General features: G+C 44.2%; 1 protein-coding gene across 1 annotated transcript; it reads left to right on the top strand.

Moving 5' to 3' along the window:
* Window positions 1–1,069: 1,069 nt before the first annotated feature.
* On the top strand, window positions 1,070–12,197 carry LOC144101202 (enoyl-CoA hydratase, mitochondrial-like). The gene is made up of 8 exons (XM_077634275.1): window positions 1,070–1,306; window positions 2,766–2,957; window positions 4,580–4,707; window positions 6,844–6,943; window positions 8,150–8,254; window positions 9,069–9,188; window positions 10,527–10,594; window positions 12,023–12,197. Exons 1-8 carry the CDS (start codon window positions 1,216–1,218, stop codon window positions 12,086–12,088), a joined length of 870 nt encoding a protein of 289 aa, XP_077490401.1. The 5' UTR covers window positions 1,070–1,215; the 3' UTR covers window positions 12,089–12,197.
* Window positions 12,198–13,713: the final 1,516 nt, after the last annotated feature.

Here is a 13,713-nt window from a genome sequence, read left to right as displayed (position 1 = left end):
AATCGTTCACGCTTAGGTTTCAGAAAACTTTTTTTTGCAGGTGAGGACAGAAGCGGGAGCCGGTTGGCAACTCGTGTAGTCGCACCTCGCAGGGCGCGTCACGAGAGTTGACCCACTCGTATCGAGCGCATGTAAACGGAGAGTCGTAAGTTTGGCCGGCATTGCTCAACTCGATGCCCTGACTGAACCCCCCGCTATCGAGTTCATGTAAACGAATGACCCCACGGAGGTCGGAGAAGCGTTACCAAAACCGAAACTGATCCCAGGTCAATGACCACTTTGGGATCACGTGCTGTTCTTTGTCGAGTAAAATTCCGTGTGAAAATAATTGCCACACTTTTTTTCCACTTTCTAACTTTCATATGGGTTTATTATATTGGGGTAAACGAAACTGAAATATATATCTAAGCGTCTAAGCATCTTAAGGTGACTTAGTTGGATAGTGCTTATGTCAGCCGACGGCGTCGCATGGTCGTTTTACGAGCGCAAAAAGGCAACGATTTCCAACGGGCTTTATTAAATGCAGACTCAATATTGCGCTGAAATATTTCGGAATCGGCATGTCCAATATTTATTGAATCGATGAAAATTACAACCGGGCGGCTTCATTTTCTTTTCACAACACCTTCAACCACAACAGGGATTTTAAATTTCTGCGCTCAGGAGGCGCACATACGTAGCACGCGCTTATCTTACGATGAGCGATGTCGCAGCACACATAAATTAGTGAACAAACGATGCTGATGACTTCAATGCGACCACAGAGTTCCTAATAACAAGAAATTCCATGTGTGCAACAGGTAAGAGTGGGAGAAATTGAGAACCGAAAGTAGCTGGCAGACGATTTTCCCAAGATTCCTTGCGCTGACAAAAAAACGCACCCATTAGCTTTATATTTTTATGAAACGACAATACATATTTGTTTGACTTTAATTTAACAATAAATTATTCATGTTTTTATACATAATATTAACTTTACAAATGGTTGATAAATGGTCTACTATTATCACTGTTAGCTTCCGTTTTCGTCTTTCCACTTCCGCCTTTGGCATCATCATCTTCGGTGTCTTCGGCGCCTAAGGGAAGGTGGCAAGTTACGCCGGTTGTTTTTTCAGCACCTTGTTGTAGGAGTGGTTTCTAATAGCCTAGAACAGTCACAGACACGTAATTCCATATTTTTATTTTCACTTGCCACCTTCCTACTTCTTGTCAACAATGAGCACCCTTGGTTTGTTCAGGCCCTTTCTTCTTGGCGCGAAACAGCTGAAGCACCCAGCTCTCGCGAGGCGCGGATTCGCGGCTGCGGGTGAGTTGTGTCGTTGCGTTGCGATTATCATCGGCTGCGGCAAATTTATGTTGGTTGCGTTGTGCCACGTTTCTGACTCACGAGACAAATAGTAAAACACTGAGCCCTCTAATGCGGAGACTTGTTTTCGATTCCATTTTTCTTGTTGTTTAGTTTAAAGTTGGTTGCTATCAAGGAGCTGTAAATTTTCTTTATATAACCTCTTTGGTTGCTATCCTGTCCCAAAGACGCTTCAAATGTCAAGCCTGGTATGAGCACAAGCCGAAGGGTATTTCATTCTAAACTAGCGATCACATCGCAAAGCGAAGGGAATATTAAGCAACGTGGACTGGGCTCACGTGTTTAGTGACCTTGAGCGATAGAAATGCAAAGTAACTGTTGCCAACTGCAGCAGATTAACGTCGGCTTCCATGATCCAAAAGCCAGTGCTGTGTAATGTTTGTTGTTTGCACTGGACACTGCGGTGTTGTAAACGCGAAGGCGTCGTGTTCTCCGCGTCTTCCTGTGCGAACTTTCTGCTCCGCCAACTCATTATGCACGATACACCGTGCCTTCTTTAATGGGTCTCCTAGCAACTGTTGCGACATCTCGTGGAAGTGTCGTGAGAAGATGGTGCGATCGCTTACGTGGCCGTCTTTATCACTAAAAAAAAAAAAAAAGTGATACCTGTACACTCTCCAAACTTTAAACCTTCGATAAATAACAGCCAACATAGCACAATAGCTTACTTATCTACAGGCTTCTTGGTGGGTTGAATTCTTTCTTTGCAGTAGAAATTCTGTATTACTTTTTGTACTTCAAGTTCACATGTACACACGCAAAAAAATATTTAATATTTAATTTCCTAGAAACAGCTGAGAGCTAGGGATACATGCCCCCTACCTTAGGACATCTGGGAATTCGGGCAAAGCCAAAGGGTGAAAGGAATTTGTGAGGGGAGTTGTGTAAGTCCGAATGAATATAAAAGCACACAGCATTAATTCATAGAACATGTGTGAAAAAGGCATAAAAAGTGACTGGAAAATAGTGTTAGCTGAAGTTTGTTTAAAATGCTCATTGTTCTAGATAGTAGCTGCCCACACAGAATGTCAATTGCAGCCTTGATCTCAAATTTTCCCAGGAAGTGTTATTGTAAGATGTTGGTTCTGCATGGTTGGGTTCAAATTTTGTGTTGCCTATTTAGCTAGGAACAAAAACTTTATGCGGAAGGGTGACGTAAAGCTTTATGTGAAAAGCAGCGGCCCAACATATTTCTATGAAGCACTGTAAATGTTAAGATGAAATTTTGTTGTACTTATGCATGCCATGTTATTGGTAATAGAGAGTACATAAAGAGTGGCAAGGTTTAAAAGTGTTTCTAAGGAGCGTCTGTTGTCCTTGCATTACCACAGTTGCATCCCGAGAGATTTTATGCACAACTGGAAATAAAATGTGGCCACTGTCTTCTCTGCTTCCTTAGCCTATGAGAACATCCTTGTAGAGAAGAAAGGTGCCCAGCAAAATGTAGCCCTGGTGACGCTAAACCGCCCCAAGGCCCTGAATGCGCTGTCGAGTGCCCTCATGTCTGAAGTGGGAGACGCGATCGATGCCCTCAACAAGGACGAGTCAGTGGGCTGCATTGTCCTCACTGGCAGCGAGAAGGCTTTTGCTGGTAAGGTCTGCCTACACATCATTTGGCATTGGTGTGGGAATGGGCATTCAGACTAAAACATCCCTTCTGGTTAGCGCCTCTTATCTGAATGCGCGTTATAGTGTGATGCTCCTGTGATTACACTGGTTGCATTGCACAGGGTTTAAACTTTATTGTTTCTCTTTTGTTGAACAAATATTGTTACTGAAATACTGCTTGTGTTGCATAAAAAGGCTTGAATGCTTGGGAAATGGAAGGAAACATCTTTTAAACAGTCCCATTAACTCAGCAGATTTTCTGTGCCTATGAAGAATACAATAGAACCCCGCTATAGTAAGCTTGGATCTAGCAACGTGAATCAGTTGTCCAATTTATGGTAAACACATCCTTAGTAAAGAAACTTTTTTAGTAAACAGCGTCTGGCCATGGCTACGTACTTCCCGCGGAATGGTGATATTACGGCACACACGCAGTGTAAGACATCTCAGAGCCACAGACGTGTAAAGCCTTAATTGCGAGGCCAGCATTCGGAGGTAGATGGATCTTAAAAACAATAAAGTGGCTCTCCTTGAGATGGCTTAACCACCATGCTTGTAAGGTGCAAGAAGAAGTCAACTTTTAGAAGGCCTTGGAGGCCATGAGAAGCACACAGCGGTGCAGAAGGAAAAAAAAATTAATCTGGCCATGAACGTAGTAAGGTGGCACAGGCAGCTGAGAGACAAAAGACAGTAAAAGTGCAGTGAAGGCTAAGGAAGGGAAGAAAAGGTCGAATGTTTGAGGCACTGTGCAGCGCAAAGCCCAAGGTAGCGACCGCTGGAAGCGGAAGTTTGGCAGCTCTGCATAGGTGGTTCTGCTGCACTTGATTTTATCGCATGCGTTTCTTAAATATTGCACCCTAAAACACTAGGGCCGCGGAAGACGATGCCATGGTCACACAAAGCTTTAATTTTCATATAGAATCAAACTTTCATTATAGTCACAGCCACGATATGTTTGTACAAATATGGTACTTCAAAAAGACGTAAACGAAATTGAAAGCATGATAACATGAAATGTGATAATTAAAATTAAATAATTATCACATAAAGGGACAATATGAGCAGTATGGAAGGTGTTTCATAGTGTTATTTTATTAAATGACTACTGTGTGTTTAGTAAGCAGCCAATTAATTTTGTACCAGACAGTATCCTCAAATGCATGCCATCACCAACAGCTGATATACTAGCAAGAATCTTTGCTTGTATGAGTGACTTTACTACAGAAGGGTTCTACTGCACCTGGTGATGTTTTGATGTGTTGGTGCTTCTTTTCATTCTTGTCATATGTTCCTCTTAGCACAGTTCAGGTGTCACCCAGAGTGAGACAGCAGCTGTGCCTTTCCTTTCTTCATAACTAGGGCTTGGACCTTATGGTTTAAACAAATGAAAAATGACAAAAGTATGCCAGATTAAGATTTCAAAATTTGGTGTTAATTGAAAAAGGTCAGTATCCTTACCATGCACACTTAGTCCTGATGAATGGTTCTTGACGTGCCCTAGCACCTGTGAGGCATTTATAGTCGTGCATTAGGGTTGTACTGGTATTTATGGCAGTCGGTTGTGTATCATGAGTGTTTCCCCGGTCTCTCTCCATGATGTGATAGCTGGCGCTGACATCAAAGAGATGCAGAACATGACATTTGCCAAGTGCTTCACGGGCAACTTCCTCAGCCACTGGGACAAGGTGGCACACTCCATCAAACCGGTGATTGCGGCCGTCAACGGCTATGCGGTGAGTGCGGCTGCACTGTGCAGGGTGGCCAGTTTTCTTCACTCCTGCTTACATTCAGGGCTGTGGGTGGCTCCTACTGCTAGTAGAAGCAGGCCGCGATGAGAGCGGAAACGAAAAAAAAGTAACATATTTTCTGTTTTATAAGTTGTACCTATGTGTAAGTCGCACCACCCCCTGGAAATGGAGTTTCTCCCGAAAAGAAATTGCACATAAGTCACACAAGTGTATAAGACTTCATTCGATAAGTACTATAAAAATTTGTGAGGATCCCTTTGTCTGAGAGTGCGATGAAAATGCAGGCTTACGACAACTCCCGTGTGTGGATGATTCTCAAGCTCTGTCCAGCGTGCTGCTTTCTGTGGTCTGCCTTTTTTGTTGGCTTCATCGACTGAAGCACTGTCGTGGGTTTGCGCCAGTCCCGGATAATTTCTTCACTAATGTAGAACTGTCTCCCTGCTGCCTTGTTCTCATTCTCCAGCGCACACTATTCAACGGCATGCAGTTTTAATGTTTGCATCGTGGCTTCTTCACCTCTCAGGCATCATCATGTTGAGGAAGAACAATGCATGATGCGCGTGAAGCCAAACTGATGCGATGCTGAAATCGTTACTTTAGAAAATATGATTGTTGTGACGGCAGCATGCAAATCAATCTGGTTGTGGCGAGATTATGTGATTTTATTCAAAAGATAACATTTTAAGAATCACTAGATGTTTTTATCTGTTACACATGAATTTTCTTTTCAAACATGGTTACTGAGCACAGCAAAAATGGCACACGGTAGTGCGTCATTTTTTGTTGTATATAATTCGCACTCTTGTATAAGATGCACTGATGAAGAGTTCAGAAAGAAACCACAACTGACACAGCAGAAAATATGGTGAGCCCTTTCTAAAATACCTGCATGGGAGTCCGTGTCACTGCAGACAATGTGATCCTGGTTTTCCCCATTACATGCATTGTGGGAGACTGCATATTTGAAAATATGTGGCCAAAAATAGCAACGACCTAGATTTGGCTTATGATTACGGATGCTCAGCATTTGCTCCTGGTGTTGTAAGCGTGACATTCGTGTAACATGGAAGTCTTGTTGGCGCGGCTATTGATTTTTTTCCACACATTTGGCAGTCATGTTGGATCCAGTGTAACTTGGCCAGTGCTCATGGAACATGAGGCTGGATTCAGCTTACAGGAAGACAGAGTTCTGGCATATTTATGTTCTGAGGTGCATCACCACATGCACTAACAGCTTTAATGACACTAGATTTGGCTCAACTGCCTGCTTCAATTCACCCACAGTTTGTCTTGCTCTGAAGATATCTAGATGAAGTTATCCCTTGTCACTAATGTGTACAGAGAAATGAATCACAAGTTTGATGTCTGCATGCTTTCTAAGAGTGTGCTCTCCTTACTGGCAGACTCCGCCAAAGTTTCTGCTAGCGCTTTTTTCAGAGTAGTCCCAGACATGAGCAACCGATCGCCTGTAACTGGGTGGTGAAGGAAATGAAATTACACTTGGCTGGCTGGCCCCGCTGTACTCTTGACTCCTAGCACCATTGTGCTCACTGCTTGAGCCACAAACCCATAGGTGACCACAAGCCTGCAAGCACTAGTGCTAAGCTTGTTGCGCGTGGTGTGTTCCTTGAACTAAAGAGGATGTACACGCACCTTGTGAAGGACTGTAGCAGTGCTTGCTTGTGCTTGCTTTTGCGTCTGACTTCACAGAAGCCAACTATACTCCGTTTCAAACATCATGTGCAACGCTGTAAAAAGCTAGCGCTCTTCTTTGCGCTGCCTGCATCCGCGACCAAAAAGTAGTGCTTTATTTGTGATGAGCTAAACATAGTAAATGCTTTCCTTGCAGGCTTACCACATTACACATTCGTCATGATCTTGATTAAATGCACAGTTATTGCTGACAACACGCTGTCACTTTCTCGTGCCATAGACCACTCGAGCACAGAACAAGCGCGGAGTAACATGCCTTCCTTTATTTCCGCATCCGGACTACTACCGTACCTTTCACAGCGTTGCACCTGATGTATGAAACGGAGTATAGATCCAGTTGTTTAAAAGCATTCTGTGGATTATACTGTAGGGCGGGGCGATTATAGTGTAACCTGTCCTTCCTTTCAGCTGGGTGGAGGCTGTGAGCTGGCCATGATGTGCGACATCATATATGCAGGCGAGAATGCCAAGTTCGGACAGCCCGAAATCATCCTGGGCACCCTGCCGGGTGAGCTTCCTCCGAATTTACTCGAAAGGCACAAGTGCCGGGTGGCACGAGTTTCTGAGAAATGCAGGAATGAGGTTTCGTCTTCAGTTGCACAACTTTCATTCAAATACGGGCAAGGGACCGGTGAATTTAGTGGTTAACAGTGGCCCTAAAGGCCATTGGACGTTGAAGACAACCGCACTGAATTAATATTCTCAGTAAAAATGGTCTCTGGTTCTTTCTGGCTATGGTTTATGTTTGTGCAGCAGCAAAAAACTCATTTCTTGCCGAGAAAATTTGGATTTAGAAATCTTCCCACCAGTGGATTCGAACTCACGACGTCCTTACTGAAAAGGACGGGCCTGTTTCGAAGTAAACGGCAGCGTGCCGTAGCCTCTGGGATCCGGGCCCAAAAATCGGTGTGAATGCACGCATTTTACTTGCAAAAGCAGCTGGTGATAGCGACACATTTATGTAGTTTTCTTGGTCTTTTCTAGCTTATAAAAGCTCCATTTTCTGTGTGAGTGATCTCTTTGTGATTAAAATGCAGTACTCTAACAATACAGGGAAACTTTTATGTATCCTCAGTGTCCCTTTAAAGCGAGCTTTGGTTACAAAGCCAAACATTTGAAGGAACCGTGGGGGCAAATTGAACTTGGCCTGTATCGATTGAGTATTGCATCTTAATAACAGAGAGGGTACTTTCACTGAAAATGTAGCTTTTATAAGCAAGAAAAAGGCTAGAAAATGAAATACAGGAGCTGTTGCCTCAGGCCATTTCCTAAAAAGTTTTGAAACCTATAAGCATTGTGAGGAACTTAAGAGTTCTCCAGGACCCAGTTTGAGAGCCTCTCTGCTTTTGGGATGAATATGAAAGAATATGTTATATAGCGGATAGTAGCTTGCACACAGCTGAGTGCTAGGAGAGCATGTGCTTGACTGTTGGTGGTTTCACAGCTGGCTATTGTTCACTGTGGTGCTGTTGCTGGATAGCAGGTAACATTGTTTCCTTCGTGAATGTCGCCTAAAGTAGCACGAGAGTTGGGCATGTTTGAGCAGGAGGTATAGCAAAAGTTACTGATACCCAAATGTACATGGGAAAATGCGTTTGTCAGTCAGAAAGTGTTTTGAGGCCTCGCATCACTTGCAAGTGTTTGCTGCTGGCACCTGGTGGCCTTCACTTTGTTGCTTGGCAGACAGGGGCTGTGAATTCTTTTCCTATTTCAGGTGCTGGCGGTACCCAGCGCCTGACCAAGGCCATTGGCAAGTCTCGTGCCATGGAGATGGTGCTCACCGGGAACCAGATTACGGCGGCCGAGGCCGAGAAATACGGTGCGTGCCCAGGAGGCTCTTGTGCAGTATCTATGCGTTAAAAGAGTCTCGTAAAGGAAAAGACATTCGCCTGCGGCATGAATGTGGTACTAGAGGGCACCAATGCCAGTGACATGCTTCCTGCAGCAATGTGCGATCCACCGGGTGAAAGTGCGCTGCTTCCTCGGTGTCGCCAGGCCTAACGTGCTCCGCACTGACGTCTCAACAGCGGGAGGCCCTTCTTAACTAGCCACCACTGATCTTAGAAATCTTGTTACCGGTTACCGCCAGCACAATAGTTTCGTGCTTGTATGGACATACAATTTATTTCCGTTACTCCTTGGCAAGCGAAGCAAGAGAAAATGCGGGCTAGGCAAGGACTGCGTCGCATTGACGGCCTCAGGTCGCGCGCGTGGAGTCCGCACGTGCAAGCTGTCTACACAACTTTCATCGCAGGCAGTCGTGGGCTGGGTTGCATCGTTACGTGCACATACTTCCGCTTTAATTTCAATTTGGAATAACATGGGATGGCTTGACTTCTGCCATTGAAGGGCTCTACCAGCATTTTTCATTCTGGACGGTCCCTGCTGGCTATCGCATGGAATGGGTAGTGTAAAATTTTGGTTCATATAATCGAGTCTATTAACGCATTATTACTGTGGTGGCTTTGGTAATTCGTCCTATGCTAATTCGTCGTAAACTGTGGGTCGTCCCATGGTCAGGGGATGCATAATTGAGGTTTTACTGTACCTTTGCTTCCTGCTGTAATGCCCGAGGGTGCCGGACTTGTAATGTAGATGCGTGTACTGTATATACCGTTGTTCTTTCTGCACAGGTCTGGTGAGCAGGGTCTTCCCCACGGGCCAACTGGTGGAGGAGGCCATCAAGCTGGCCGAGAAGATTGCCAGCTACTCGCAGGTGTCTGTGGCCCTCTGCAAAGAGAGCGTCAACCATGGTGAGGGAGGATGGGGGGGCCATCCGGGCATCACAGCCATTTGAATGTTGCTGATAGTTGCCAGCATGAAAATAAGACAACGAAACGCGAAAATGCACCATATTGCGTGCGTTGCTGTCACACGGCAACATGGCCACTTTGCCAGTCATGTTTGTTTCCTTAGTGCTAGTGTATGCGGTGACTTAGGAGCTGCTGTGTAATGTCTGATGTTTCATACTCACCGTTTATTTCACTTATTTGTACACATTCAATGTTACAGTGCCCACACTAGGGTGTTGTTTATTATGTCAACGAAACAGAAACATAGACTGCAGAATACAGTTGAATCTCAGTGTTACCAGTCTGAGGGGGACGCGCTGGATATTCGTGCCACCCGAAATTCCAAAAAAGGAGCACAGTCAGCTTGCTGAAGCAGGAGAGAGGCATTTACTGAATTGTGTTCACAGCTGGCATAATTTATTTGTGGTGCTCGCAGTGCATATTGTGCGATTAATGGGACAGCGCTTAGTGCTTGCTAGTGCAGTCATGGCTTCTGCATTCATCTCATCCATAGTGGTGTGGCAGAATGTTTGGATTGGCCACATTTCTGCACATTGCACAATTGAAAGTAATACAGGTTAACACAAGTGACCAGCAACCAGAGTGGTGGAAAAGAAAAAAAAAGAGAAAGTTATTTGCAGGTGATGACTATCTGCTGAAAACCACTCCTTAGACTGAGGAGTGGGCAAGGCCTGGCATTCTTGTTGTTGGTGGTTTCATGAACCACAGTGCTCTGTTGCCAATCATTTTTACTCAGCACTGCAGCGATGTTCCATGCCGCCTCCGAAAATCCCCTCAGTTGGACCCAAAAATCCCAATTTCGGGCAATTTTTTTCCGGCAGTATAGCTTGAAAACTCAGGCAGCTTGGAAAAATTTTCGGTTCTCCTAGACTTTCGTGAAAGTCTGGGAAAATATTTTATCACTAAATTTTTGCTCCTAAAATTCTTTGAAAAAGGGGAAATTTCCTAGATGGGATATTGATGCCATCACATGCCCATCCACGTTTGCCGAAGCTGTTACCGGCTTTTTTTCAACGTAATACTTATTCATTTAACTTTTTTGTACCCACCCCTTATGTGATACCTCCAGCAGGTCTTTAAGGTATTAAAATGAAATGAAATGAATCACTTTACCACTGTACATTATGCACTTCAGCCAGGGATTCTTACGAATTCATATCATATGGAATTTCTTACGATCTGCAGTTGTATCGTGCGGATTCTGTTGTGTCAGTAGCATTGACAGCCTGTCTCCTTAGTGCTCAACAATAAAAATGTTACATTTTGTGTTCCTTGCAGCCTTTGAGACAACACTACAGGAAGGTTTGCGAGTCGAAAAGCGCCTGTTCCATGCGTCTTTTGCCCTGGTGAGTGATTGGGTGACCGCCGCTTCTTCTTCTGGCTGTCACTCACTTTTAGAACCAAGCACAATTTTTTAACTGAGAGTGTAAAATTATTTGAGTGTTAGGTCCCATCAAAATCTAAATAAACTGCATAATTCAGTAATTATATCTGACCTTCAGGTGCTTGACATTTGAACCCATGGGTAATTCGAACTGTGAACAATTAGGCACATTAGCAGGGCCTCTAGTGTTAGTTTGTGTTGATCCAAATCCCAGGGCCCAGTGTGCCATCCCATTGTGTGCCACCTGGTGAAATACTTTTTCTCGTGGTATGGCACCGAAAAGCTGAGTCTGCCAAGACTGTCAGCGCAACAAATTGCGAGTGAGATGATAATTAAGCAAACTCAAAGGGAAATGTAAAATTTTTTTATTTGCATAGAGTTCGAATCTTGACGAGCCTCTTTGACACACTTGGCGTTACTGGTACCAATGCTTCAGTTTGAAGCAACTGGAAGGCCCACTTAAGCGATTTTGAAATAACTGCAGTCCATTGTTAAATAATAGCAAACAGGCAAAAATCTTAAAATAATTTGATGTAGTCAAAATTTGTAATATAAGTATTCGTCAGACATGCAAGCAAGAGCAGCGCAATTTAATGAATGGAGGGATGGCAACTCTGGCGATCCTTTCTAGAGAAACAGGGGGTCCTTTTCCGAAGTTTTAGTGCCATTTCCAGAGTCTGGAGAAAACCGAGCACCAGTTAGGTCAGCTTCTCCGCACAGCGCCGCCATCATGCAGTGGTGGCAGACCAAGCTCCAGCTAAGGCAGCTTTCCCATATTAAAGCTGTGTCGCCTGAAAAATGATATGTTAGAGCAAAAGCTATCATCATTTTCACCATTTCCGTGACAGCTGATATGAGCACAGTACGATTAACCTAAGGCGACAACCGTCCCTACTGGTGCTTCTGGGGTGCTGTTGACGGGTGCGAGAGGCCTGAATGCATGCTGACTACCTGGCCAGCAACCGTCCATGCTGCTGTTTATCCTCCGTGTCGCTGCTAGCGAGTACAAGATGAGACCACTGGTGCGAGATAACAGCGTGAATTTAGGAGCAAACACTTGCCGCTCCAGTGCCTGTCACATGTGTAGTGTGGTGAAGCCTGCCACCCACCATCAGAGCGGGCATCACTTAGGAATTTGATATATCCGTTTTATGGTGAACCACGTTCGATATGTCAAGTAAAAATTGTGTGCATTTGTAAAATTATTTAAGAAGGGTTTGATATGATCTAGTATTTCATAATATTCGTGTTCGTTATATCGAGGTTTGACTCCTTTGGTGAGCAATTCTGATATGAGAAAAGTAACTCTTGACAAGGTAGTTTAGTTTTTTGCGCTGTGAAGTGCCTGTTTTCCAGTTAAGTAACTGTAGTTCCTATATCGTCCCAACAGGAAGACCGAAAGGAGGGCATGACTGCTTTTGTTGAGAAGCGTCCACCGAAGTACACCAACAACTAGACGTCGGTCATGTACAGCGAACAAGTATGGAACAGCAGCCCCACGTTATCTCTCTAGATGCCATATCTTGCATTTCAACGGTCCAATAAATATGAATATTTTGCACTTACTTCTTTGTCGTATCTTACAGTTTCAAGTTGTTCTTATCTTAGACTTCAAACCACAAGGCTTGTGTCACATAACTGTGAGTAATAGTCTTGATGGCTTTGATGGATCAAAGTGGATGACTCTTTTGTGGAATCAGAAATGTGTCTACAGCATCTTGGCTGTCATGTTCGTCCTCTCATTGTTTTGTAATATCACTGCATGCTTTACCACTCACACCTCAAGCAGCACAGGAAATCGGCCCAATATTGGAGGTATATGCTTTAACACTGGCACCCTGTACGACCGGCATTCACCAATATATGTCCAATATTGGGCCAATTTTCCGTGCTGCGTGGGACCTACCACCGTCCCTGTGTCTGCCTGTCCGCCAGGGTGGAGCTTTTCAGCATCAAAGTCATTATTATGGCTGTCAGAATGTTGGTTGTTTGGTGTCTTTAGTTAATGTTACTCAAAGACTGGTGCAATGACAAAACTTGCTGCCTTTGCTCGTGTGTTGATGTGGTAATACTAGTTGCAGTGTGGCAGTCATTCTGCCAACTCTATTCTTTTGAAATATGTTGTGCATAGTCAATAGACCATGTATAGCAGCGGGCCACATCGCTTATTTGCAATATGTGAACTGAGATTGTTAAGGCGACGAGTGCATGTGCAATAAAATTTTCAATTACTGCTCCCAAGTTCCAGGCAGGCACAGCCACCGTTTCATACTTCCAAAGCGCTGGCCATGTTGGCTTGGCGGTTGTGGTGCTCGGCTGCTGACCTAAAAGAAGCAGCTTCAATTATGACCACAGCGGTTGCATTTCGATGAAAGCGAAATGCTAGAGAGCGATTTACTGTGCAATGTTGGTGCACATTAAAGAACTCCAGGTAGTTCAAATTATCCGGAGCACTCCACTACGGCGTCCATCATGGCCTGTGTCTCTTTGGGATGTTAAACCTCATAAATCTAAATCATACTTCTAAAGTGTATCAGCAACTTCTACTAGCTGCAATTAGAGGAGCCAAACAGCAGGCTGTTAGCTAGTCGGAGCATGTTTTTGCACAAAGCTGTGGCGTTTCTCTGAAATGGCAGTTCGAATAGGTAGGTTCAGACATGCTATGCAGGGCTTTTGCTCATATGTTAACTGTGTTCCAGAGGGTATAAAGTAGTTATCTTTGAAAACAGCATGAATGGGGCATTCGAATTTGAATTCTTGTGAAAGGTAAAATGAATCCAAACTAAGGCATGCAAAAGCAACAGTTCTTGATATCAGACTTCATGAATCATCACTCTGTCATAAGTATAGTACCCTGCATTAGCAAACTCGCATATAGTGAGAACACTGGTATAGAAAAGTAACAGGTCGGTCCTATTCTGCCTTCCATAGACGACTGCATTTTTTCATCTCTACTAAAGACATCTGTACTGTAGAAACAGAATAACGTTGTAGCACGCGGTCTGTCTCGGAAATCTCAAAGCCTCAGATAGGTAACTGCGTAATCGCATGGCCAACGTAGCAGGCCAAATGGATACAGAC

The sequence above is a fragment of the Amblyomma americanum genome, chromosome 8, assembly GCF_052857255.1.
Source record: "Amblyomma americanum isolate KBUSLIRL-KWMA chromosome 8, ASM5285725v1, whole genome shotgun sequence".
NCBI classification, from domain to species: Eukaryota; Metazoa; Arthropoda; class Arachnida; order Ixodida; family Ixodidae; genus Amblyomma; species Amblyomma americanum.
This window is presented reverse-complemented; position numbering and strand designations above follow the sequence as displayed.